This window comes from Pleuronectes platessa, chromosome 6 (genome assembly GCF_947347685.1).
Source record: "Pleuronectes platessa chromosome 6, fPlePla1.1, whole genome shotgun sequence".
Classification (NCBI taxonomy): domain Eukaryota; kingdom Metazoa; phylum Chordata; class Actinopteri; order Pleuronectiformes; family Pleuronectidae; genus Pleuronectes; species Pleuronectes platessa.
In genome coordinates this window covers 2,119,864-2,147,363 of record NC_070631.1, presented here as the reverse complement: position 1 = coordinate 2,147,363, position 27,500 = coordinate 2,119,864, and the positions used below count along the sequence as shown (strand labels likewise).

The window sequence follows — 27,500 nt, the reverse complement described above, 5'->3', positions numbered from 1 at the left end:
ACAAACGTGAACATGTATAATTGTGCAGACTAACGTGTGAGTCTGTGTGTGTGCCAAGCTTGTTTGTATGCCTGTGTTTGCTTGCCCGTGTGTGAGTGAGTGTGTGTGTGTGTGTGTGTGTGTGTGTGTGTGTGTGTGTGTGTGTGTGTGTGTGTGTGTGTGTGTCCTGACAAAGGCTCCATCCAGCCATGCTGCAGAGGGCTGCTTGTTCCCAGAGACCCTCAGAGCTCCAAGACGCCCAGTCTCTCCACCACAGAGCCCGGACCCAGCCGCCCGACACGGACCCTCGCCCGGCCCCCGGCCCCCGGCCCGACTCCTGCAGCTCCTGCAAAACCTGCTCGGATCACTAGTGGACGGAAGTAACAAGGGATGAGCTTTAAACTGGGAAAGTTTGGAGGCTAACTGGGAGTTTAAACAGAGAGAGAGAGAGAGAACAGAGAGGAGAAGACTTCTGTCTGGACTACAGGTCTTTAAATCATCAAATCAGAATCTGGATTTGTCGACACTACAAAACAAACTATCACCTCCTCGGAATCCTCCAACGTTTTGGAACAAGGTTTTGGAAACATTGTTTTTCACCACTTTTTGCAATTATTTTTTTGTTGTCACGTCTTTTAAAGTGTGAAATTAGCTGACACAGCGAACACGTCTGGTTTGTGTCATGGCTGCCGGCCTGTGGCTGTGTGTGGTCCTGCCGCTGCTCCTCACGGACGCAAAGAGCTTCGAGCAGCACGACAGTCGGCGTGACGCCCCTGGTAAACCCTCGTCTGGTGTCAAACTGGAACCGCTCTGGACCAAGCAGGTCAGAGGTCAGGATGACACCCACACCCCCGACCAGAGCCTCCCCCTCCCTGAGCTGCTGGATTTGGACGTGGAGCGTCACCGCCGTCTGACCCGCGGCGCCGACGAGGACGAGCAGCAGTCCACCTTCAGCCAGTCCTTTGAGAACGACTCGGTAACCACGCCTCAGGCCACCGAGCTCCACCACGTGACCGATGACGGTGAGGATGTTGATGAGGTCACTCTCCACGGGAACACCTCCAGCTCCACCGCCCCGGGCCTCTTCAACCCGTTCTACCCGCTGGTGGAGAGCTCGTACGCCGCCTACGCCGTCATGGTCCTGGCGGGCCTGGTGCTGGCGGTGGGCGTGGTGGGGAACATGGCGGTGATGTGCATCGTCTGGAACAACTACTACATGAGGTCCTCCTGGAACTACCTGCTGGCCAGCATGGCATTCTGGGACTTCTTGGTCCTGGTGCTCTGCCTCCCCGTGGTGGTCATAAACCAGCTCTCCCATAGGAGGATCCTGGGTGACATCACCTGCCGTATGGTGCCTTATATGGAGGTGGGTGGGGCTTATTCTAAGGTGGGAGGGAGTCGATGTGACAGCTTTAAAGTTGTTCCCTTTCATTTTGACATAAACACTGACATTTGAAGGTGGTGCTCATATTATCTGAACTGGTGACACGTTATTTGCCAGCTCGCCGTTTTCTTCTTCTCTGAGTGGTTTGAGATTTGGGATTTGAACCCAAGCTGCTCTTGGGAGTCAGTTGTGACCCAGCCTGTTACCCAGACCACTGGAATGTCCTGCTGCTGCTTTCATGGTTTGACAGGAACAAATTTGGGGGTGAAATGTTTTTGTATGATGTGTGAACCCGTCTCTGGCGGCCATGTTGGAGGCCCTGAGGTCCGGGAACAGCTGATCATCTCAATTCAGCCTGCGCTAAAATGAGGAATGTGGAGCATCTTAGGAAGTTATACTTTAGTAAAGTAGTTTTTGTCTCTTTCTAAAAAACACATCAGATTCCTGTTGATGCTACTGTGGAAATATAACGCTACACTCAGCCTATCAAAATAAAATACAGATTAAATGGCCTGTTGAAACAAAAGCTGAGACATTACTTAACCTTTTGTGTTGGAATATACTTTAACAAGGAGCTAATGTTACAGTTTGAGTTGACACCTAAATTACACGGCTATTCTCGACAAAGGGCCAAGGGCAATTTAGGTGTTTGAATCACTTAAATATGAAACGTAAATAGTTAGAACGTTAGTTAGAACAAAAACTTAAAATCAAATGTGAACTCCATTGTGATTTTCATAAAAACAAGCTGTGCTCGTTTATTGTCGGTTCCGGTCGCAGGTTCTTCGGCGTCTTTTAAGAGCTTCAGCGAGACGCATTGACTCATGGGTATTCTTTCTCGTCAACTCCCAGTGAACTGATAATTCCTAGTTCCCTTTGAACCGAGCGTGATGGTTCTATATGGTTTAGGTTCTCATTCACTTCCCAGTTTACTACTGGACGATCGGAACGCACCCAATCAATGCAGAGGTCCTTCTTCTTCTGGTGTTTGCTTCTTAAGTTACCAAACAGCTTCTGATGCGATATCACCCCCTTGTGGACTGGATGAGAGTCGACTCTGCTCTCAAGTGTTAAGAAGTGTTAATGCCGCCAGCGTTCAACCCTCAACTCTTTTATTTTGATCCCATGTGTTGTTGGAGATATATGTCTTTCCTTATAGCAAAGATTTTAATGGTACAGATAGTTAAATTACATGTAACATGAGATTTTAGATTCAACTTTTGTTTTTTAGCAGCAACAGAGGGGTTTAATATTTATATTTTGAGTCCAACGTTCTTATTTGTGTCCAGTGAGTCTGCTGCAGGTGTTGAATGTGCAGGTGAAGGAGTGTTTAGAGTCTTTAAGATCAGCACATATATACTGACCACTGACCTGAGACCACAGCCTTTAAATCCAATCTGTTTGATAAAGAAATGACAGGTTTGGATTTTCCTATATTGAGAAATGAAATCTCTCTGATTTAGTCCAGTATGTTGAAGCACCTTTGTTCTCCTTGTCTGTGCAGGTTGTGTCTCTGGGCGTCACCTCCTTCACCTTGTGCGCTCTGGGGATCGATCGTTTCCACGCCGCCACCTCCTCGTCCCAGCCGAAGGCCCGGCGGGTGGAGCGCTGCCGCTCCGTGCTGCTGAAGCTGGTGCTGGTGTGGCTCGCCGCTCTGCTGCTGTCCAGCCCAGAGATCTTCTTGTGGCAGTTCAGCCAGGCCGTGTCCCCGTCCACCGGCTGGCTGGTGGACTCCTGCATCATCACCCCCACCTCGCCTCTGTCCCTCCACCTGCCTGACTCCCTCCACTCGCTGCTGCTCAGGTATCACCAGGTGAGCGTCTCTTCTGACCCTGGTAACTACCGGACTGGACTCTCAAGGCATCAGGACCGTTCTCCTCTTTGCTATAAGGAGCTAAGTCGGTCCTGCTACATATCACAGTCCAACATCTCAAGGAACCTTTTCACTCCTGAAAGTCTGAAGCTTCATGTTTATTCCACAGTTTCATCTGATCTGTTAGTTCTGGTTTCACGTACGTCCTGTCTTCATCACCTACGTGGGCGGAGTCTACCTGTACTTGGCTCTGATTGGTTTGTAGACAGCGTATGATGTAGGCGTGTTGTTAGTTGGGGGGGGTAGTAGTCTTTCTGTCTAAATGGAGAAAGTGAACGAAGAGGTTCCCGATGTAATATCATGACACCACCCGTCTCTTTCAGGGTCGGATGTGGTGGAGCTTCGGCAGCTACTTCTGCCTCCCGGTCCTCTTCACCATCCTCTGCCAGATGGCGACTCGTAACGTCAACAGCGACTACAGCTCCGCCAAGAAACAGCGCGACCACGATGACCGCTCCTCCAATCAGAAGCGTCAGCAGCACCAGGCGGTGGAGCGGCAGCTGAACTGCACGCTGCTGGCCTTAGCGGTGGTGTACGGCATCTGCGCTCTGCCCGAGCACATCTGCAACATCACACTGGCCTACACGCACATCACCGTCTCTGAAGACACGGCCGCCATGTTGGCTCTGCTACATCACTTCCTGTTGTTCTTCAAGTCATCGGTGACCCCTGTGCTGCTGCTGTGTCTCTGTAAGGTGAGTCAGAGACAACACACACAACCAAAGGGTCTGAAGCCTGTTCACTGGTGGATGACCAGTAGGAACCACTGGTTTAAAAGAAGTCAGTTTCTATAGGAGTCTAGAAAATGACTCAACTTCCCTCTTTATAAACATTTTCCTCAGGAGTTTCTGTCTCAATTTCTAGATTCAAGTCTTCTTCAATACAGCAGATGTTCATTTAGTAAACTAGGATCCATTAAGGGTCAAATGTTAAAGCACCTGATACTTTAGGGCCGGGACCCATGAGTCCATTTGGCTTTTGTGGGTGGGCGTGTCCTCAAGTTCTCAGGCTCCATCACTGTTCCTCAGAACATGGTTACTTCTGGTTTGAATAAAACCAAGATGGCGCTGAACAAAACGTCAAACTGAGGCTTCACAGACACGTTGTGTTGTTCTCTGATGAACTCACGATGACTCGGCGTGTTGTTGTGTTTCAGGCTCTCGGCCAGGCCTTCATGGACTGCTGCTGCTGCTGCTGTCAGGAGTGTCAGCCCCACACTGCCCAGGGGTCACCAGGCTCCGCCCAGGTCAAACTGAAGGTGGCCAGTGAGACGTCCATCTTATTTGACAAGGCTAAAGACACGTCCGCCATCTTGTCCATCTCCAGCTAGAGCCCCTTTAACCATCAGTCCATCATTTCCTCCTGCATAAGTCAATCATGTCCATTCTGCTCGTCCTTCCTTGATGTTTAACTGGTCCTTCCTCCTCTTCCATGTTTGCCATCAACCCTGTTCTCTTTCTCCCACCTGTTCTTTCCATGGATTCTTCTTTTCCTCTCCTCCCCTGTATGATATCCCCTCTATGGACACAGTGCTCCCCCCTCCCCCCCCCCCCCCCCCTCCAGCTTCCTCTCTGTGCAGGAAATGAGGTTTAATCTGTAGTGAGTTTAGAAAAAGTTGCTGTACTTGCACAACGAGCTGTCGTTAAAGCAGGAGCCTGTTATCGGACTCTCCCAGTGGGACTCTTCTCTCCAGCTCCCTGCTGAGGTGTGTGTGAAGTGTTAATGAGAAACATCAACAGATGCAGAATAGATGGAAGATCCTCGATGTTCGTTGCACCTGAGACGGACGATGCAACGCTGAGATGTTAATGTAACAAAGTCAAACACTGTTCACAGCTCAAGTTCTTTTATACAATTTGTTTTAAGTCGTTAAATTGAACAACAACAAAATGAGTTCACAGCAAAATTGTAATCGTATAAGCTTCATTGGCGTGAATGTTAAAAGTGACAGAGAGCTCACACAGCCACGTCTGAAGCTCACTCACGTGGAACGAGGAGACGTTCTGTTGCATTGTGGGAAGTTGAAAAACTCTTCAAGCAGCACCGCAGACGTCAGCCAATCAAATCATCTTTATTTAGATTCAGGGTTCTGACTTACCGGGTCACAAACTGGAGAATCAGAGGCAGCTGCTGAGCTAGCCTTGCTACGATGTCGGCCATGACAGATGACGATCTGGTACCTTTTTGGAAAGTCAGCCATCTTGTGTGTCCTGAGCGGGAAACTGTGATTGGTCGATGTCATGTGATGAGCAACATGTACATGTGTGAGGGCTGTTGTGTTTAAATCTTCTTACTCATTTAAAGTAATAATATAAATAATCAATCATCGGCAGAAATTCAGCAGAATCGAATCAACAAAATTACCCTGTTTCTGCATAATTGCCCTAAATGAACATTTCTTGGAGACAGAGTTGTTGTCAAGGTAGAAAAAAGAACTCAGATTGAGTTAACTTTTATCTGCGTTATGACCCCGTGAACGCAACTTTACTAAGAACATATGACTCATCAGTTTGTGGTTTGTTGTTTTGACCATGTTCGTGTTGTGGCTGCATTGTTCAAAACAGCCACAAGGGGAGCTAGGTCATTTAAGCTGGCGTTACACACGAAAAAAGATATGACCCTTTTAAACGTTGCAAGTATATATTGTAAATCAATACGTCCACTAGGGGCAGTGCAGACTCGAGAGTTTCTGATGACATCAAACACTTTGTAAATGGCGTAAGTCTCTTTTCATAATGTTCTGCCATTGTTGAAAATTCCTTTATGATCGTTTTGATATCGTGATGATACGCTGCCCCCTACAGTTTCTGGTGGTACTGCTCCATTTCGTAGTTTAAATCATTTCTGCCTCCGCAGCAGCTTTGTCTTTAAGAAAAGTTCCCGAACGTGAACGAGGATCAACCAGGATTCGATCTCACACTGATCTCAGAACAGAACGTGATGATAAATCAGTTTGACATCAACTTGTCTTTCATTCTCTTCCTGTGAAGAATGTGCTGCTTGCTTGTAAAGATGAAGACGGAGTGAAGAGGCAGGGAGGAGATGTGAAGAGTATTTGAACAGGACTCAAACCCTCAACTCTGAGGTGGTCTCTTTGTACAGGAACTTAAACTGTGTAGGAAGTTGTGTATTAATATGTGTTTAGCGTCACAGTGTTTTCACTGTCAGACTCAAACCACTAGATCAAATGAAACAGAATATGAATGTAGCTCGTTTTAAAGCTAGTTATTTGACTAATTACATCGTTGTACGAAGGGAAGTGAGACATTAAACTTCCGATGTCACATGAATGTCTACGTGTTTGTGTTGATCAGAGTCAGAGTGTGTTCATGTTGTTGTGATGTGAGTCAGAACCGACTGAGTCTCGTCTTCAGGAGCAACGTGATTAAACAATATACCCTGTGTTCCTACATTGACTTTACATGAGTCAGGTGGAGAAAGTATAGTTTGGTTAAACAGAAGTTAACAACAGATCAAATGAGTGGGGGGGGGGGGGGGGGGGGGGGGGGTGGTCGTGGATTTCATATTCAAGTGAGATACATAGAATCATTATTCAAGATTTTATTCATCATGTGGAAAAATAAAGATTTTATTATTCACATTTTCAGATCGTCTTTATTTGCCATTTTATAAACTGGTTCTAAATCAAAGTGGTTATGAAACATATTTACCGTCTATATTTGGTTAATTTGAAGTTGTTCAGAAACATTATTAAATAGGTCATGAACAAGCCCTGCGACTAAAGTGTGTAGACATTAAATACACAACCCGAGTGATGATGTGTTGACCTGTAGAGACGATACCGACCAGTTGAGATGTGCAACCTTTGATTCTCCTTTGATTCTCTAATCTGGGTTAGGGTCAAAATAAAGGTCCAGGGGAATCTGAGAGGTTTTCTAGAAATCAATTGTGTATTAAAATTGTAAAATTGTGTTACATTCGTCTCTTTGAGCGTCAGGACAGAAATGCTAAGAAGCATCCAGAGGGAAACACTGTGATGCTTTTAAAAAGTATTTTTACAAGAAACAACAAACTTATAAATCATTTTTTCCTCAAATGTTAAATCTAGAAGAAAAAGAACTTTGTCTGAAGGTTAAAAGAAGAACTGTGTCAAAAATGTAGTGAACATCAGCATCAGGACAAGATCACAACATCGACGTCTAATGAGGTCAAAGTAAAACAGGAATTCTGAGAAGCTCGTTAATCACGTCATCTTTCTGGAGGTTTTAAATGTCCATGATGTGAGGGGACATCCTCTGAGAGACTCCAGAGCGAAGACCAGTGTCCCTCTGTGGAGCTGCTGCTCTGCATATCAATGACCTCACCACTGTCCCGGCCTCCTGGGAAACCAGCCCAGATTCACGTGAAACACACACATGAACACACACACACACACACACACCCACACAGTTCTGTTAATTTACAAACTCAAACTCTTCTCTGATCAATGAGAACCCCCCCCCCCCCCCCCCCCGCCCTGTCTCTGCCTGGTTACCCCCAGCAACCCATGAAGGGGATTTACAAGTTTAAAGGGCTAATGAGGACCTATGTCTCTGTCCTCCAGAGGGACAGACAGACAAAAGAGCGACAGGATGTAAGAAGATCATGTAAAGACTATTAAAAGATTTAAAATAGAATAAAGACACTGCTGAGGTGGGAAAATAATCTGACCTCTGACCTCTTCTGGAGCTTTCACACGTGATCTCACAAGCTATGAATCTATGCCTCTGTCATAGATTCACTTTGGACAAATACTCATCTTGTTGCGTCTCTGGAAACTTTGAGGAATAACGTGAATAAACCCCGGTTCTGTTGGTTTGCAGTGAAAACACTTTGTTGGATAGTTTGGAGTTTTGGACCAATCACAGGAAGTAGAGACAGAATTAAACGAGAGAAGAAGAAGAGGAAGCCGATGCAGTCTTCTCCTCCGTCCACCCACGTGATGATGACTTATTTTGTCCCTGAATTACAACGTGAAACCAAAACTAACAGATCAGATGAAACTATGGAACAAACACACAAAGCTTCAGAATCACAGAGGAAACTACTTCACCCAGTTTCCACTGAAGTTGAATCTTTTGTCTCCTGAGGGCTGGTTGATATAAATACACTTTGGTTAAATCCTGAAAAGACAGATTTCAGCCCTGTAATCTGTGGGAGAGAGAGAGATAGAGAGCGAGAGAGAGAGAGAGAGAGAGAGAGAGAGAGAGATTGATGTGGAGCTGGAGGAACAGAGAGTTTCAGGAGGACGATGATGTTGTTCTCATTAGCAGTGATGAGAGTTCGCCTCTGATACAAACTAGTGAACAGACCGCCACTGTTCACTAATGAAGCCACACACACACACACACACACACACACACACACACTAGGTTGTACTTCTATCTTAGTGAGGACACTCATTGGTCTAATACATTCCCTTCACACTAATCTAAACCTAAATCTAATTTTAACCCTTAAACCAAGATGTCCTCACTCTGTGGGTCTGTGCTTAATGTGGTCCTCACTTAGATATAGGTACAGGAACAAACACTCACACACACGACTAGACCTCCATTGGTCATGGGACAATGTCTCAGCGACAGACTGGATGGGAACCAACTGCAGTTATGTAACAGCAGGTCACAGGTTCGATCCCCACATCCTCCTCTAGAGTCGGTGTTCGTCCACTTCTCACTTAGTTCTGGACTCGAGTCGTGTGAGGGACAGATTCTATTTTTAAAATGTCTCTAAGAGATCATTGGTCATGTAGTTTTTTTTTGGAGGTGGGGGGGGGGGGGGGGGGGGTCCCGATCAGAAACTGTAAATAAAGATGGACGACATGGGGCCTCTCGAAAGTGAAGCTAAAATGTCTGGATCGCCCCCTGGTGGCAAGGGGACAAATATCAATTTGTGCTTTTGATAAGATTTGTATTAAATTGTTATTTGATGATATTTAATGGGCGGAGACGTGCAATGAACAAGTATCAGTGTGGGCGGAGCCACAGTTTGCACCAGAACATCGAGGTGAACAGTTTTTGTGAGTCACTTCCTGTCGTCTAATTTATTCAAACTAAAACTCGTCTGTGTGAAAGTTTCACTGAAGTATTGAAGCTTCTCACTGAGCGTGTGAATTCAGCTGATATGAAGCACTACTTGTCTTCAAGTGTGTGTCTGTGTGTGTGTGAAACGTATCCCTCTCATCAGCAGCTGAGTGAATGTGGAGTGACAAGTGTGTATTTGTGAGTCTGCAAGTGAGTGTGTGTGTGTGTGTGTGTGTGTGTGAGTGTGTGTGTGTGTGTGCCTCTAAGCAGAAGCTCAATGAACACAAACTAATCTGACCTGAATGTCTCACACACACACAGACACACACACACACACACACACTGGAAACCAGGAACACAATGTTGGTTTTGTTCTGTGGGAAAACTGATGAGGGAAGGAGTGAAGTGGAGGGGGGGGGGGGGGTACCTGTTGTCATGACAACGAGCACGGACTCCTGATGGAGAGCTAGGTTGACTCTCATTGGCAACACACGCACACACACACATGCACACACACACACACACACAGACACACACACACATTGCAGACAGGAAACATTGAGGCCTGCTTCTTTGTTGATTGCTATATAAGTAGTTCTACACACACACACACACACACACACACGCACACTCACACACACACATACGCACACACACACACACAAACACACATACACACACACACACACACACACACACACAAACACACACTTCACACCATGAAAGAAAAGTTTCGCCCCTTGTTGACGAGCAGGGCGACAGGAGGAGGGCGGGGCTAAGGTTGCATGGTTTCGTCAGTGTGATCCCGTGTCACATGACCAGTGTCTTCTCCTCCTCTCGGTTTCTTCAACTCCTTTTCTTGTGCGTCGTTCTTTGAGAGGCTGAGAACTCTCCGACTCTTTCACTGAACCGTCACTTAACCTCCAACAAAACGCTGAGCGACAGCAGAGTGACGCGACACAACGCTGCCCCCTGTGGCCAGGCTGGAATCACGTCTTTGAAAGTGAAAGTGTTAATCAACACATTATATCAGTTTGTTGTTGTCATCAGATTCTCAGAGTGAGCAGTGACAGGAAGTGGACATTCAGAGTGAGTGTCTCCATCAGCTGTTCAGGTTCCAGTTGGTGCAGCAACACAAATATATACACAAGCTGTCAGCCAATCACATGATCTGATCACAGTTCAGCCAAACATAAATAAAGATGGACGACGCCTCATAAAGTGTCTGAATTGCCCCCTGGTGGCTGGTTGATGAATCTGCATGTTGCAGAGTAAGAACACAGAGCAGAACTCTGCAGCCGGAGGCACGTGGTGTGATTTTAACCTTTTATTTGTACAAAGATAAATAATCAAAACACAACATTTCAGAAAACACTTGCTGATTGTTATGTGAATTTTGATTTGAAGCTTCAGCCTCTTTGAAAATGTTTTACTTTGGTTCATCTTCCTGCAGCCGTCAGATCTGCTGACTCATCCAACTGTGATGATCACTATCATGAACCTGAGGAACTGCTGATCTCACACACACACACACACACACACACACTAGAGATGTGTGTTTGTGCTGCCCCCTGCTGTCTCATCACTAACATTACGGCTCTGAGACTCATCTGACTGGTTGGAAAAGTGCAGAAAACTAATTTACTCAAAATGAACAAACATTATATTTCGTCCCAAATTAAAATGATTAATTAAAATGTTTATATTTATATGAAAATGTTTTCTTACTCAATGTGTGAGATAACACAGAATACTGCTCTGTGATTGGTTGGCAGGTGGGATAGATAACCCATCTGTGATACCTGTATGTACCAATGCAGGTTACCATAATAACAATAACAATACAGACACATTTTAATTTGTATTATTCTCTGATTTTCTCACAGACTCACAAACAGCTGAATCGGCCTCGTGTTGTTTCTCCATAGTGTTTTTATTAGTATCATACACAAGCATGTTTCTATTAAAACACATTATATCAACTGAATCAAATCATAATGTACAAACGAGTTGAGAGCGACTTCTCCACCGTGTTGACCCCACATGAACAACCCCCCCCCCCTCCCGAGAGGATCAGAAACCGAACCAGGGAAATCCAAACACAGCAGCGGTTAAACATGGGACCTGCTAAAAGTGCCATTGAGCAAGGCACTGCAGCGCCAGCAGCTCACTTACTGCGTCTCTGGGTAAAAACCTTTTAATTAACTCTTTGTTAGGCAGAATTTTGTGTTAAATATGTGAAGACTCAAATTCCAATGAAATGACCAAGGATCAGGTGTGAGAGGTTCCTCGGTCCGGATCTAACAGAACCTCGGTTCCGTTGGTTCAAAGTGTGAAAACACTTTTTGGACTTTTAGACCAATTTCTGTCAGTTGAGACACAATTAAACGATGAAAGAGGAAAAAGAGGAAGAGGAGCAGAGGAGAAGCAGAAATGAGCCGAGGTGCCGCAGGGAGGAAGAAGGAGAATCGATATTTAGCTGCAGTTCGGTCCGAGACATAAAAACTCACTTCCTGTTGGACTTCCACAGACAATGTAGAGACCTACTTTCAAACAGAAAGAGAACCAACGACCCGCTGACCTCACAACATGCCGACGTCAGGTATTGGCAGACGCAGACCATGTGATCAAACTCAGGTCCCATTAAATATTTTTATATTAAATAAAAAAATACAACTGAGTGATTTATTCCCATTGGACTGAATCTGAGTTTTTGTTTTCTCAGTTTCTTTTGGATCCTGAAAAAAAAATCGAAAACTCAAAATCTGCTCGAACCAAGGGATTCTATTAAAATCTATTATACTTTATATTTTTTTATGTGATCATCTAATATTCTATAACCACTGAGCAGGTGTGTCTGCTGAGATGATCGGAAGCTACCGAGCCAGTGGACGATTTGTTTGTTGTTGCTTCTCGTGTTTGGATTTCTTTGCTGATTCGGTTTTTAAATCCTGTCGTCGACTTTCAGGTGAAGATGGAACCAATCAGGGGGATTGTGACAAACTTGTGACATCACATCCTGCCAAGGCTCAGTTTGTACATGCAGGGTCAAAGGTCGTTACTGGATTTGTTTTTCTCCTTAAAAAAAGAAAACAGGTCAAACTTTACATCACAATGACCGAACTCCAGTGTTTCCATCTGTAAAGCACACGGATCCTCCTCTGACATCATGTACTCAGAAACATGTAGAAACTGTTCAAAGCACAATATCAATACTTCTGTTTTATTGCACTGTTTTAAGGACATTTCGTGTTGTGTTCTTTACTCTCTATAGGTTAACACTCACTGGATTAAGGCCATTTCACCATAAAGTCGCACCAACATAACTTTTAACTTCGTCAGGTCCCTACAGATATACAATCTCTGCCCTCCGCATGCAAACATAAGAGCTCAGAGCCAATCAGAAGCCAAGGATTTCAAGGTTCACAGGCTTGGGATGATGAATCCGAATCCCAACAAACAAGAGACCTCTTCAAACTGGTTTAATCGGTCTGTCTGATTCCACTGGGATTCTAGTTATTGTTGTTTTTGTACTTAGAGAAGTTGAAGATTCGACTTTTCATAAAACTACTTCTGGCAAATATCCAAAGTAAACATACACATGTACGACTCATCGCCTCCTGCCTCTTATATTCTGCCTCGGACCGGTTTGGTCTCGCTGGTCCAACTGGAGTCGGTCCCACTTCACATTGGCTGAGTGACTGGTTTCACCCTGGACTTGTCGCCAGCTCGTCTACACTCACACATACAGACAGTTTAGAGTCTCCAGTTAACGTGACCCCAACCTGCCCTGTGGGGGGGGGGGGGGGGGGGGGGGGGGGGCACCAGAGTACCTGAAGGAAACCCACCCAGATTGGGATTGAGAACCTCCTTGCAGTGAGGCTAACCACTGCTCCACTGTGCCACCACATGCAGGATCAATATACTTCATGTTTTTTGTCGTATTCTGAATATTTGAGGTCTCAGTCACTAAATTGCTTTATCCCCGTTTCAAACCGCTGGATTTCTATCAAACTACAGCAAACTGGACCTTTGAAATCCTCTTGGCGATCTGATCCGCCTGAGGGCATCAACAACAACAGGTCACTGTGCTGATCAACAGATCAACAAACCTCCCGTGGCCCGAGTGGAGTCAGACGACTCGTGGCTGCTTCAGGAAACACCACCTGACATCTGGAGCAGCTGGAGAACAGATGTGAAGAGGCTGAACAGGATCCAGAGTTAAACCCTAACTCTTATTAAAGATGTTCTCTGGTCTGATAAAGAGCGACACACCCGCTGGGGCCCCGGTTCACACAGCTCCTCCAGGTCAGCTCTGGGTAGTTATTAAGAAACAAGCAGCTTTCCACTGTCGGGCCAAAGAGGTTGTGAAAAATTACATTTCAAGGAAAAACAAAAGGACTTTCCCAATAAGAGGTGTGAAGTAAGTTGGACCTCATGTATCTGAGAGTGGGACTTCCTGTTGTTAGTTTGATCTCACTGATGGGAGTTGTTTCAATTTTCTTGCCTCAATATAATCTCAGAAATGAAAACCAAACTGATTTATCTCTCAGTCAGAGTCCAGTCACAGGTCTGTTTAAAATGTGAAGCAATTAATTAGACAAAAGAGAGTTTGAGTTTAAGTTTAATTGATGATTAAATATTTTTCTCACAGCTTTTGCTTCCTGAATAAAATCTGCAAAGACAAACGGTTTGAATCTGATGTTTCACGAGAGAACAGGAAGTCTCCTGACGGCAGATCAGCCACGTTCGGCCCGACAGTGTAAAGAGTCAGAGCAGAATGAATCTCCCACGTGCACGGCTGACCGCTCGACCACTCTCCACCAAAATGACCACGGCACAGAGAAACATACAGACAGGTCGCGCTCCTGTCTGTTCTGACGTCTGATTGGCTGCGGACCAGGACGTGTCGGGACGTGATACGACCAATAATGTTCCAGCTGAAACAAACCATGAGGGCGTGGCCAAACTGCTGACGAGGATCTTTGGACAAAGCTACGTGCTCAGGTTCGAGTCCCAACTTCTGAATCAGGAACCAGAGAATAAAAATCTTTAATTGTTTATAAGTCAGTGTTGTGTGTTTAAACACTAACTTGTAACTTAACGGTTTTACTGAAGGTTTGAATGCCTCAATATTTGTTTTTACTCCCAAATGATTCAATAGACGTCATAAATAAATATGTTTTACCAAGTTTTCCTTGTGTTGCATCGATGCAGAACAAACTTTGGAATCATAAATCTATCATATCTGGTTTATCACAAATACTAACATTAGCAGGTGTATGGCTAACAATATAATATGGAATCATTCCCACAGAATTCTTATGTCTGATTCTATTTGTCATGTTTTGAACTAATAGTCAGAGAAAAATCCATGGATGAAAACATTGAAGTAATTCGATTTTAAAATAAAAAAAATGTAATTTGTGGCTTTTAATGAGTCTTATTACAATTCTCCATTTAAAGCCAGGGTGTGAACATTGCAGCCTGATCACGTGACACCCCTGGTCCAATCAGCAGACGTCTCAGAGCAGAAACACTGAACTCCGGCTGAGCGTCCAGAGAAAACTCAACAAACAATAAAAAACAACCATATAAAACATATAAGAAATAAAAAGCTTATTACAGAGATATGAACAGAAACAATAACAATCTCCTTCTCCAGTTTTAAGTACCACTTCATTAGATCTGGACAGACCAGCATATATCACAATAAGAAGATTATTAACATTATTCTCATTATTAATATCTTACAAAACCAAAATCAACAGTGCAATAAAAAGGTTTTTAATCCCTCGCTCAGCAGGAGAGGGAGAGAGAGAGAGAGAGAAAGACAGCGAGGGGCTGGGCGACGAGGAAAGAGAGGAAGAGGGAAACATCCAAAAATAAGAAAAGGAAGGAGGGAAAGATAGAGGGAGTACAGAGGAGGACAAGCAGTTTACAACCGACGAGGGAGGAAGAGGAGCTTCTAAGGATTATATAAAGGTGAAATAATGGATGGAGAGATGCTGTGGAGGTAGAGAGGGAAAAGAGAGGGAGGGATGAAAATCAATAGGGGTGGGGAAAGAAGGCGGAGAGGAAATGATGATGGCAGGCAATAGGATTAGGAAATGATCAGATCCACACAACAGGCTCCAGACAACAAAGTGTTATTTTATGGCCTTTGGAAAAGAAAAAGCAAAAAGGATTTTTATCAGTTTGTAGTTTTTGGCAGTTACGGTGAAGATCAACAGTCAAAATGGCCGACGGTTTGATTAAATAAAGAAGGTAAACATGATGGAGGTTGTTGTGTGGATCTGTGAAGATGCACTGATACCACGTCACTGTTAAAACCGAGATGACCTCACTTCATCGGGCTCCTGCTGTGAACTCTGCCTCAGACATTAAAACCACACCCACCCGTCCACGGAACATTCACAGAATCACTTTGACCTAATTATTGTTAATACTGTTATTACCATGATAATAATGGAGCCTCAGCGTTTCTTCCACGTGGAGCAACTCATTTTCTCGCTGCCGCAGATTCGAGTGTTTGAATCAACTTGTGTGTTCACGTCTTTCTGCAGAAACAATCCCGCCGCCATTAACTCTGAGCTGCAGGAGGATTTCTTCAGATGCGACAATCATAGAAATTGGGCAAAAAAATATATATATTAAGATGTGAAAAGTGAGGTTTATATTTAAAATCATCACACAGTCAAACAGAATAAGACGATTCCGTGAGGTTGTCAGGAGAATTGAAGAAATTGTTTTTCTTCAACTACCACATGAACAAAAACTGGTTGTCGTTTAATTCACGGTGAGAAATCACCAGGAGAAGAGATTAACTGGGAACTGTGGGAGGCTTTGATCCAGCTGCGGAGAAACCAGTACCCAGAGGTATCAATGCATCCAGAGGTGGAGGGCGGGGGGGTGGGGTGGGTGGGTGTAGGGAGGGTGATAGTGTGGGGAGAGGGAGTACAGATGTTGTTGAAGAGCAGTGGGGTGAGATGGGTGGGGGGGGATCAGAGAGAGGGTGTGTCATTGTGTATGGGCGTGGCCTGTTTGGTAGGGGGCGTGTCTCTGTTCTCAGGAACTCCTCTTAGTCCGGGAGTGTTGGATCAACCACTGGAGGGTGATGTCTGCAGAGAGAGAGAGAGAGAGAGAGGGGGGGACGTCAGCTGAGTGTGCGAGAGAATGTGTGTGTGTGTGTGTGTGTGAGAGTGAATGTGTCTCCTTTATTATTTTATTAATTAATACGACTTAATTCTTCAAATTATTCCTAAAAAACAGCCTAAATTATCCATCTGATCCTGTCTTGAAGTTCTTTACTGTTGTGTTTTATTATATCTGCATCATCGTCCATGTTGAATGAACAACAACAAAAATAACAAATTTGAACAATGGATCTTCTGCATCTCCTTCACAATAAAAGCCTCCTGCTTAGTGTGAAGCAGGAGGAAATTGTGTAGTTTCACAAGCGATAATTTACCAACAGGAAGTGATGAGTGAACAACAGAGTGACACTAACAACTGGACCCACGAGACGGGACACACCAAAATGTATCAGTGTGGACAAAGAAAATGGAATTCATCATGTGACTGAGGGTATAAAAGTGGAAACATCAGTGTGTGTGTAGGTGTGTGTGTGTGTGTGTGTGTAGGAGTGTAGGTGTGTAGGTGTGTGTCATACCGATGTTGTCCTTTTCCTTGCAGGAGATGGAGTAGCAGCAGATCTCTCTGTCCTGGATGGCCGACAGGTTCCTGATTAGATAAACAACAGAATGTATGAATGTCAGTCCAAAATTCTTTAGTTCCTAAATTATAATGTGAAACCGAAACAAATAAAACTATGGAACAATCACATGAATAAAATAAAATATCATGAGTGGACATACATCCTCTCTATGAGCTCCTTCTCATCCAGAGCTCCTGGTAGGTCCCTCTTATTCCCCAGAACCAGAACCTGCAGACACACACACAGAGAACACATCAGATAAGAACACGCTGGTCAGTCTGGTTCTGTCAGCTTGGGTCGGTTCAGTCTCGTGGGTTCTGGGCAGGTTGTTCCAGTCAGGGTTTGTGTTGGACTTGGTTTGTGTCGTTCTGGTTCGAGTCTGTTCTGGTCCGAGTCTGTTCTGGTCAGAGTCTGTTCTGGCCCGAGTCTGTTCTGGCCCGAGTCTGTTCTGGCCCGAGTCTGTTCTGGCCCGAGTCTGTTCTGGCCCGAGTCTGTTCTGGCCCGAGTCTGTTCTGGTCCGAGTCTGTTCTGGCCCGAGTCTGTTCTGGCCCGAGTCTGTTCTGGCCCGAGTCTGTTCTGGCCCGAGTCTGTTCTGGTCCGAGTCTGTTCTGGTTCTTACAGGGATTCCCTGCAGCTGCGGTTTGTCCAGCAGGTTGTGGAGTTCATTCTTGGAGGCTTCGATTTTCTCTGGATCTGCTGCGTCGACCATGTAACTAAAAACCAAAGGAAAAAATAAATAAATCACTTAACATCTGTTATTTCACTCAAAGTGTCTCGATCGGCTTTTGCAACTTTTACAACCAAAACTTCAACCTCACTGTTTCCCCCGATTATTAAACAGATTTGTTTTCAGTTCACTTCTCTGAATTTGTAATGTTTACACAGTTCACAAATCTCCTGGATCCTGGTTTGTCCTAAACTGAACTGTAGTGAAATGTGGCACAAACCCTCAGCATCACTTTCACTTCATCCAAACTGTCATTGAAGAAAGAGTTGCTGCTCTGCTGCGTGAATCTGACCCGTTTGCCCTGAAGCCTCTCAGTCCACGTCTCAACAACACAACTGGGTCAACACAACACGAGACCGGAGGACACGTTCAACTCAGGGCGTTTTCACTTCCCCAGCATCTTTACTTTGATTTGACTAAACTCTCGTCAGCAACCGTTTTTAAATATTAGATTTACTTCTGATAGTTAGCTGAGAAACAGAACAGAAGGATGAGTCAGACTTGACTTTCCTCCATCTCTCTCTCTCCCTATCTATCGCTCCCTCTCATTCTGCTAACATCTCTCTGGTGTCGCTGGTTTGTTTGGACCGGGCAGTGACGTGCTAGCGGCCCGTTAAAGTGACAGCAACCACAGGTTAAGAAACCAGGACTTACACGATGGCGCTGACTCCTCGGCAGTAACGCTCCCACATGCTCCTGAAGCGAGGCTGACCGCCGATATCCCACAACTACAGACACAGACACAGACACAGACAGAGAAGGTCAGTTAGAAAGCATCATGGGTAAATTCATTAATACACATAATAAACAAAAACAGACACTTGAGGAAAACTTTCAAGGGTTAAACACCACATTCATTTTAGCTAAGACAACAGATATCTCCTGGTGAAAAAGGGGTCACACACACGAAGAAGACACTGACAAAGATGTCAAGAGTGTCTCTGGTGAAAAGAACTTGTTGTCAAGAAAGTCCCATGATCTCCACGGAGGAGTTAAGAGTCACTTCCTGTCTCTGTCCGCTGCAGCCGGCTGCTCCACCTCTCGCCTGGATAATGAGGAGGATTTGTTCCTGTTGTCAAAGTGTCTGTGCAGAGAACCTCCTGCTGTGCATGTGTGAAAGGAAAACTCGTGTCTGAAAAACAGCTCTTTTGATTGATACGATTTTCATGTTGAAATGTCAAAAGCTGTTTTCAGACATGAAAATCGTTTCATGACATTTTTCGTGGAGTTTGTCTTTCACATGTGAAGCAGCAGGTTGTCGGGTCCGACTCGTTCACAACAGGAACACGTGGGGGGGAACATCCAGGCGAGGGGCGGAGCCTGTAGAGCAGGAGGAGGCGGGACATGACGTATGATGATGAGATCTTTGACAAAAGGTCATTATACTGTAATGGTACTTTATCAATCAAAATAAATAATTACTGTAAGATCACAAACACACACACAAAGCAAGACAGCCAATACATTTAGTATGAATGTGCACTGCTGGGTGGAAGAACCGAAGCAGGGAATTAAACTACCAACCTTGATGGTGACGTTGCCTTTAGTGATCTTCCTCATGTTGAATCCGACTGTAGGAATCATGTCTTCACTAAACTGCCCCGACTGAAACACACAAGAAACACAGGTTATTAATACACACCACAACTGATTATGATGCTGTATGACACTGTTACATTAGACAGTATCAGAAAATATATAAACAACTGATTAAAACTTATATGAAGGCGAAATGTAAAATAAATGTAAATTAAAAGACACACACAGGTTTTATATTAGAACTTATTCATGCTCCTTTTAATTTTGCAGCACCAGTTTGACCCGTTATCATTTTTAATGGTTCTTTAACGACAGTAAGAAGCAGCCAGACTTCCCACTCAGCATATTATGCTGGTTTTAGCTTCTCCTCATTGGCTTCCAGTAGATTTTAGTATTGATCTTTAGATTTATTGCTGACTTTAAAGGCCCATTCTGGACCTGAAGTACACTTCAGACCTTTTGACACCGTATGAGGTTTGTTATAACCTGAGGTCCTCAGTGAAGGTCCTGCTCCACAGTCCACAGGACCAGAGGACCAGAGGTAACTGGGCCTTTTCTGTTCCCACTGCTCGGAACAATCTCCCTGAGGAGCTCCGTCTGGAAAACTCCTTCTAATCTAAGTCTGTCCTCAAAAGACATTCTATTGAACGTGTCTTTCTCCTACTGAACTATTCACTGATCTTCTACTAATGTTTTACTTTATCTTGTTTGTCGTATTTTCTCATCAGTAATATTCTTTATTTTTGTATTTGTGCTCAATAACTGTGTGGTTTTTAAATTAATAATTTAAATTCTATTATTTGCCTTCAGTCTTTTTTATTGTTAACTGGTAAAGCACCAAGTCACTGTGCCTGGAAATCAAGTTTATTATAATATTATTATTATTATTAACAACCTAACCACTCATATTACATCATTAAACACATTCATACAGAATCTTGTATATAAATCTTAATAGAAGAAGATGTCATCGATAAATTAGAGCAGCTGAGGAGGCTGATGGGGGGGGGGGGGGGGGGGGGGGGGGGGAGACAGGGAGGAAAGGTCACTGTGACAGCCGCAGCAGAGAGGGGGCGGGGGTCGACCCTCTGACTCGGGACCACTCCTCCTGACGTGCACGAGGATCAGATGACAGATCGAGTCTCAAATCCGCTTTTTACTTTTTAAATGAACCCCTGAACCTTCGGGTGGAGGTTCGAGCCCTCGGCCGGTGCAGATGTGCGAACAGCTGGGCGGAGTGACGGACACACTAACAGCTGATCGTCTGTAGACAGACAGAAACTCAGCCACGCTTTAATAAACTGAGAACCACGTCCCACGTGTATGAACCCCCCCAGTGACCGGTGGGTCGTCCCGAGGAGCCGGGAGCTGACCTCACCTCCGCGGGGTAACAATAGATGGAGCGAGATGCTAACTGGAGAAGTGTCCGGCGCTAGCACGTCTGTTAGCGGCGGCACCAGCATCGGACTCACCGCTATCACGTTGACGAAGGTGGTCTTGCCGGAGTACTGCAGCCCCACCAGGGTCAGCTCCATCTCCTCCTTCCAGAACAGCGCCTTGAACCAGTCCAGCAGTTTGTTGATGAGCGCGATCATCTTGTCGCCTGGCGCTAATGCTAATGCTAGCTGCTGCTGCTGCTACGGCTAGGTGGAGGTGCTAGCGAGCTAGCTGGCTAACGCCCCGGCAGTCCTTCGAGACGCTGACCGTCACTGACACACCCGCGGACGGGGCCGGGAAACCGAGCAGCAGCGTCTGTGTGGGTACGAGCCGCGGAGGAGGTTCGATACCTCGGTGTTTGCAGGTTTAATGTCCGCTGTGAGTTTTCGGAGGTGTTTACTAGCGACGCCTTTTACCACAGAGCCGTCAATAGCGGAAACCACACGCAACACATCCGGTGCAGCCCTTCAAAATACATCTTCATTTTACACCGGTTGTTTTAAATATGTCGTCAAATAAAGGTTCCACGTGGACAAGATGTGAAGTGAAATGAACAAGAATCATGATGTGTAATGTAAAGGGTTTGTTTATTCTACAGTTCCTTTGTGTTTCGGGGTTTGGTGGAAAGTGACAGCTCCACTTCCTGTTTGGGTGGGGCTGATATATGAAGAAGAAGAGAGGAGAAACAAGAGGAGATAAAAACTGATCTGTGCCTGAGACACTGCCCCCTGCTGGGGACACAAGGTACTCATCACTGATCGTGTTTATATACAGTTTTCTAAAAACACTTTCACTGAGTCAAAGATCATACATTTATATTTTATTTGATTTCATATAAACACTGTAAAGGAGATTTTGTGTTTTTTTCGACTTGGTTCCTTTAGTTCCAGCTTCTCGGTTCAGTTCTAACGTTGCCGGTTCTGAAGGAGTTCTTCGGGTTCTCCTGATGTCCAGTCTCAGTTCCTGTTTGTTTCCTGTGATTCTGCTGGTTCTTTAACTCTCGATCCTTAACGGCCTCCGGTCTTTGGATCTGCTGCTGGTGCTTGTGTCTTGTTTCCATGAGTTGGTCTCCTGGGTTCCATCAGGAGCGTGGAGGTTCTGAGTGGCATCAGTCCCTCTGGTTTTGTGTGTTGTCCAGATGGAGGTTGCGTAGCTGTATGCTGACGTCCTCCTCTGGGTTCTGCTGGTTCTGATTCTGCTCCTGAAGAGAAAAATATGTTTTCAAAAAGGTGTTGAAGTCACAATCGGTGCAAGAGGGCAGCGTTCGTATCTGAGATATTTTGGCTTCATTTCAGAGTAGTGGTAGGAAGTGGAGACGAGTCGTCCATCTTTATTTACTGTCTCTGTTAGAAACCAACGGAGCTGAGAGTCACAGTCAGATGAGGCGACTCAGAAAGTTAGAGATGTTTAGTTTAGTTTGAGATCAGATCAGAATAAGTCAGATATTAATCTTTTCTGACAGTAACTGTTTGACGAGTTGTCAGGTCACTAGACGGATCTCAGTGTGTGTTGGTCTGGTACCTGGTCGGGCTGCAGCTTGGAGCTGTACTGGGCCAGAGTGTAGTACAGGAACTGGTACTGCTCTGTGGTTTGGATCATCCCCCCCCTGCAGGTCAGACATGTTAACTAACAGGTCGAAACCATGAGGACAGAGAACCAGAGATCATTCTCTTTTACCAACCTGTCGAGTCGAAGCTGACAAACCGTCTCCAGGACGTCAACCTGACCAGTTTCTCTGAGCTGCTGACAACTGATGCTGCTCGCTATGAAACAACCCGTCCTGCCGATACCTGCACTGAGAGGAGGAGAGGAAGAGGAAGAGGAAGAGGAAGAGGAAGAGAAAGAGGAAGAAGAGGAAGAGAGGTTTGGATTCCAAAAGTAGCTTCTTGACCCATTTCAAGGAAACACACAGATCATCTCTGGAGGACATAAACAGGACATGAACCAAAATCGAGTTACGACTGCAGGCCTGAATATTCTCCATCATCTGATAGCATGTATGTTCTACCCTCAAACAGACCTTCAGCAGTTCCTCCAGAACCGGCACCAGCTCCACTCTGCCAGCATCTGAGCCCGGTTCTGCTACAGAGCTCATGTGCGTTTCTCTGAACGTACAACACGGGAACCAACCTGCAGTGGACGATGATTGGTCCAGGGCCGGGGACGGAGTCTGTGATTGGCTGGGAGCTGGACGCTAGGAGGGACCTGCTGTACGACTCCACCTCCTCCACCAGCCCCAGCACAGGAGCGGTGCATTGTGGGATGTGATGGTCGGGCCAAGAGGTGAACCAGTAGTGTCTGACAGGACGACACTCCGAACATAACTTTGCACACAACACACACACACACACACACACAGACACACACACACACACACACGTCAGGGTTAGCGGCAGCTCGACTCTCAGCCAATCAGAGACGAGTCAGAGAAACACTGAACTCAGATCCTGATAAAAACCTCCTGAACCATCAACACTGAATGAATCCTAACCAGGAGAAGACTACAACTCCCATCATCCCACGCTGCTTCACAGCATCAACAGACTGTCTGTAGTTGTAGTTTTCATTGAGACGCCCCCTTGTGGTGGTAAATTGCATTTCCTGGATGTGGTGAAACAGATGATTTGAGGTGTTTGTGCAGTGAGGAGAGTTCTGGTGTTTGTGGTGTACCTGGATCTCCATGTCGGTGATCGTGAACCCTTCCTTCTCTTGGCTGTCTCTCACTCTGAGGACGAATCTGCCGAATCGACTCGTCTTTCCGTCCTCTTCGTCCTCCTCCCTCTGCTCCTCCTCATCTTCATCCTCCCTCTTCGCCCTCTTCCTCGTCGTGTCCCTCGGCTGAGGCCAGTACAGCTCACATTTCTGTCTCAAATGCACAGACGCATGTTTAAGGACAAAACCACTGATGGACAAAAGTTTTCCTTTGAATGTAATAATCTGTCGGGAGGAGGACGGAGGAGTTCCATCTCCTCACCTCGTTGTTCTCCTTGAGTCTGGTAATCATGACGATGATGCTGCTCCTCTCCTGCCACACCATGTCCCAGAAGTCCCCCACCGTGTGCACCATCGGCCCCTGGGTGGCGATGTAGGTCCTCGCGGCTCCGTTGTAGCCCTGCAGGGCGGAGACAGAGGTGAGTTACAGCTGGGACATCAACGACCTCAACATATGGAAACTGTTTGGTCACAGAGGTTTTAATGAAAACATCGTGAAATGGATCGAGAAACAATTTAAGTGAATTAATAAAACAGTTATTGACTAAAACACAGAACCCCATCATGTTCTGTCCCTGTCTGAAACCGTACGGCTTCTTTGAGCCCATGTGACAGGAAGTCCACAATTCAGACTCAACAACTAATTTACATGAATGATTTTATACGTGTTAACAAATGTCATGTGTGTTTGTATCTGTTTAATGTGTGAAACAATCTGTGAGTGTCATTACGCTGCAACAAAAACACACACAGCTGAGGCTGCAGAGTGTGAGGGGTGCGTGGGCTGGTGGAGCGGGGGGGGGGAGTTCAGGATGTGTCACTTCCTCCCTTACTTCCTGTGGTTTTCCTGGTTGTCAGCGTAGACTCCTACGCTAACAAAACCGATGGCTCATGACTCAGTTTCTGTCTGTTTCGCTGTCCAAAACACACACACACACACACACACACACACACACACACACACACACACACACACACACACACACACACACACACACACACACACACACACACACACACACACACACAAACACACACAGACACCAAAACAGGAAGACTCACGCCCACGCTGAGTGACACGTTCAAACTGCTTGTTTTCTTTTTCACCGCCACTTCCACAAATACTGTGAGAACCTTAAAATCTGTCATCCTCCGTGTCTCCAGATCCAAACTGTGGATCTGCAGGACTCTTCTTCTCCTCCTCACGGGATCCCACAGGGTTCTGTGCTCGATCCCCTTATCTTCTCTATAACCTCCAGTGGTCTGGTGGTTTTTCTTATCGCTGCCACACAGATGACACAGAGCTCAGGTCCTTCCTGTCAGAAGACTTCAGTGTCTGAGGGCTCGGTTGGATCTCAGTTGGTGGCCTAAAGCAGTTGCTAAAAAATGATAATATAAATTTCCTCCTACATGTCCGCAGCATGGGGGCGTTTGTTTTTATCACCTACACCAGCTCTCAGTGTTTCTGCAGGGCAGCTTGACTCAATATGAAATATGGTTGGACTCTGACCCTGATGTAGTTGGCGTTGATGTAGCGGTCTGGTCCCGCCTCGTCCTCTGAGCTCCTCAGAATCACCCGACTCTCAGGATCTGAGGAAACAACAACAAACGACAGTGATAAACGAGTGAAAACTGATTTGACATGTGTCTCTACTGAGGACGGGAGGACGGGAGGGACACTGACTGGGGAGGATGGTCTTATATCTGTCTTTCATCGTGTGTCCTGGAACGTCGAGCTCCGCAGTGCTCACGAAGTTCGGGGGGATCTTCTGTGGAGGAGACAGGGACGAGCTGGACGTTAAAACAAACGCACCTCGACTCAGACGCAGAAGTTAACGTGAACTTTTGAAACTGTAGAAACTCGGTGGGTTTCACACGATCGTTACCTGGTACTCCACGTTCAGGGCGTTGGTGTCGGCGGCCGCTTGCTGCAGGAGGGCGTGTGTGAGGGGTCGGGAGGAGGTGTGGAGCAGCTGAAGCCACACCTCCTTTGGGGTGGAGACAGAGCACACAGGCTCCTCCCCCAGCGTGCTTACATTTAGTAGCAGCGACAGATTGGAGCCCCGCCTACAAAACACAAAGACAAATACAGATTTGAAAAGGTTTTAAAAAGAGGAAATTTATAGAAATTATGACATTTAGGGAATTCGATACGTTTTCGATAACGATTTTGTAATTTGTACATTTTAAGATGTCGACACATTTTGGGAAGATGACAAGATTTAAAATGTTACGATACTTTAAAATATGTTATTTGTGTGTACGTGTGGTTGACACCCACCTCTCTTGCAGGCGGACCGAGGCTTTGCGTGGGGGTGTGGTCATTGGCGGGGGGGTGGTCGGCTCCCCGGGGGGAGGGGAGGCTCCGCGAACTGCCGACATACTCACACGTGTTTGTGTGTTTTGGTCTCAGGTGTCGCTCACATCACCGAGCTGTCGAAGTCAGACACAGAATCATGTTTTAAACTTTTTTCCGTCAACAACAGGAAACGTACATTTTACACATCGACAGCAAAAAACTGCTGTCGCCACAAAAACAGAAACTTAACAGAGAAACTAAAACAGACGGAGGAAACTGTGAAGAGCAACGATCACGACTCAGTGACGCCGCTAAGATTCAAAATGTGTTGCTTTAAAAACTCTGAAACAAAAAGAGACAAACTCTCACATCCATCACGTCAGAACATCAAAGGCATCAACAGCGTCTGTGATCCGACAACAGGAAGTCGGGTCATTAACAAACTTCTGTACAAATTAAAATGTTACGTTGAAGCTCCTCGTGTTTCTTCAGACAGCTCCTCAATCAACATGTGTGAAGACACGAGAAGAGGGATGATGAGATGACGAGTGTGCGTGCGTGCGTGTGTGAGTGTTTGTGTGTGTATGTGTGTGTTTGTGCTACTCAGTGTGTTTCCGCATCAGTTTGGATCTGAAACGTTTCAGTGTCTCTATCGGAAGAGAGTTTCCTCATATCAGTAAGTCCCACACACACACAAACACATACACACACACACACACACACACACACACACACACACACACACACAATTGTATCTCCATGACTCCAGAGGACATTACATATATTTCCTGTAGATTTGAACGTTATCCAAAGTTATGACTTACCTAACCTTAACCTAAACCTAACTTTAAAGTAAACCTACACACACACACATACACACACACACATACACACACACACACACAATGAGATGAAGCCTGTTCTGTCTTCTTGTGAAACATCAACGGCTCTGATGACACAACGTTCCTTCGTTTAAATTCAGATGGTGAAAGAAAAGCTCTTCACATATTGACGACCCTTTAGTTTTGACCAATTTAAGACTCATATCAGGTTTTCACAACGATCATCACGAAGCACAACATAACAAAAACATATGTTCGTTTGCACGATATATATGTTTTTAACACCCCCCCCCACCCCCCGAGTGCAATGTTATGAACACTCATTTAATGAACATTACAGACTCTAGGGGAGCTAAATAACTAAGTAAATGTAAAATAATTATTTTAATAATGATAAATATGTTAATATTTGTGTCAACAGCCAGTGGCAGGATCCAGTGTTCTCCCCAGACGCCCGACCTCTTCTTGTGAACACAATATCTCCAGAAGGCATTGAGAGAATTTATTCAGATTTAGGACAAATACTCACTTGGACTCAAAAGGGAACGGATCAGAACTCAGTGGTCTCAGGTCAAAGGTCAAAAGGTCACTGTCATCTCATTTGAGACTGGAGAAAAAGCAAATAACAACAAGGTGGTGGTTCTAGTTAACAACATGTTCCAGGTCAGATTAGACAAATAAGAACAGTTACAGAAGTTGTTTTTTTCGGAATAAAGTTACAACCACATGTTTGTCAGAAAGTGTTGATGAATGTTCTGATGGTTCTTACCAGGTGTTGTTGTTCTGCTGCTTCTCATGTGAGCATCTAACTAACTCATTAACCAGCCAACCAGCCGACTACCTGAGCAGGTAACTAACTAACTAACTAACAAACCGACCAAATGAGAAACTCCAAGAGGGAGTTCTCTGTTCTCACCCTCTTCAAATGAAATAAATGGCAAACCAGGGGCAAGAAGAAACAAGTGAAC

General features: G+C 45.3%; 3 protein-coding genes across 5 annotated transcripts in view; 1 reads left to right on the top strand and 2 right to left on the bottom strand.

Annotated features, from left to right (window-relative positions):
- The first annotated feature begins 661 nt into the window (after window positions 1–661).
- LOC128441847 (G-protein coupled receptor 37-like 1) lies at window positions 662–4,566 on the top strand. Its single transcript, XM_053423961.1, has 4 exons — window positions 662–1,345; window positions 2,868–3,176; window positions 3,560–3,931; window positions 4,393–4,566. The coding sequence occupies exons 1-4, from the start codon at window positions 662–664 to the stop codon at window positions 4,564–4,566; spliced, it is 1,539 nt and encodes a 512-aa protein (XP_053279936.1).
- A 10,108-nt stretch (window positions 4,567–14,674) lies between these two features.
- Window positions 14,675–21,199, bottom strand: LOC128442475 (ADP-ribosylation factor-like protein 8A). The gene is made up of 7 exons (XM_053424940.1): window positions 20,715–21,199; window positions 19,228–19,308; window positions 18,358–18,431; window positions 17,596–17,689; window positions 17,137–17,204; window positions 16,932–17,002; window positions 14,675–16,380 (listed from the first exon to the last, which is right to left on the bottom strand). The coding sequence occupies exons 1-7, from the start codon at window positions 20,835–20,837 to the stop codon at window positions 16,328–16,330; spliced, it is 564 nt and encodes a 187-aa protein (XP_053280915.1). The 5' UTR covers window positions 20,838–21,199; the 3' UTR covers window positions 14,675–16,327.
- Window positions 21,200–21,484: 285 nt separating this feature from the next.
- Window positions 21,485–27,500, bottom strand: part of LOC128442446 (tyrosine-protein phosphatase non-receptor type 7) — a 7,576-nt gene continuing 1,560 nt past the window's right edge. Inside the window, exons 1-12 of one of the 3 annotated variants that reach the window (XM_053424905.1) lie at window positions 27,302–27,336; window positions 27,062–27,139; window positions 25,673–25,824; window positions 25,278–25,458; window positions 25,076–25,160; window positions 24,902–24,981; window positions 23,654–23,791; window positions 23,350–23,541; window positions 22,810–23,003; window positions 22,361–22,474; window positions 22,201–22,285; window positions 21,485–21,880 (exon numbers count right to left, since the gene is read on the bottom strand). In XM_053424905.1, coding sequence (XP_053280880.1) covers window positions 21,788–21,880; window positions 22,201–22,285; window positions 22,361–22,474; window positions 22,810–23,003; window positions 23,350–23,541; window positions 23,654–23,791; window positions 24,902–24,981; window positions 25,076–25,160; window positions 25,278–25,458; window positions 25,673–25,773 — 1,263 coding nt within the window. In that variant the 5' untranslated portion in view covers window positions 25,774–25,824; window positions 27,062–27,139; window positions 27,302–27,336 and the 3' untranslated portion in view covers window positions 21,485–21,787. Of the gene's footprint in view, window positions 21,881–22,200; window positions 22,286–22,360; window positions 22,475–22,809; window positions 23,004–23,349; window positions 23,542–23,653; window positions 23,792–24,901; window positions 24,982–25,075; window positions 25,161–25,277; window positions 25,459–25,672; window positions 25,825–27,061; window positions 27,140–27,301; window positions 27,337–27,500 lie in introns of those variants that run through there. The other 2 variants (XM_053424904.1, XR_008338836.1) reach the window with 2 other exon arrangements.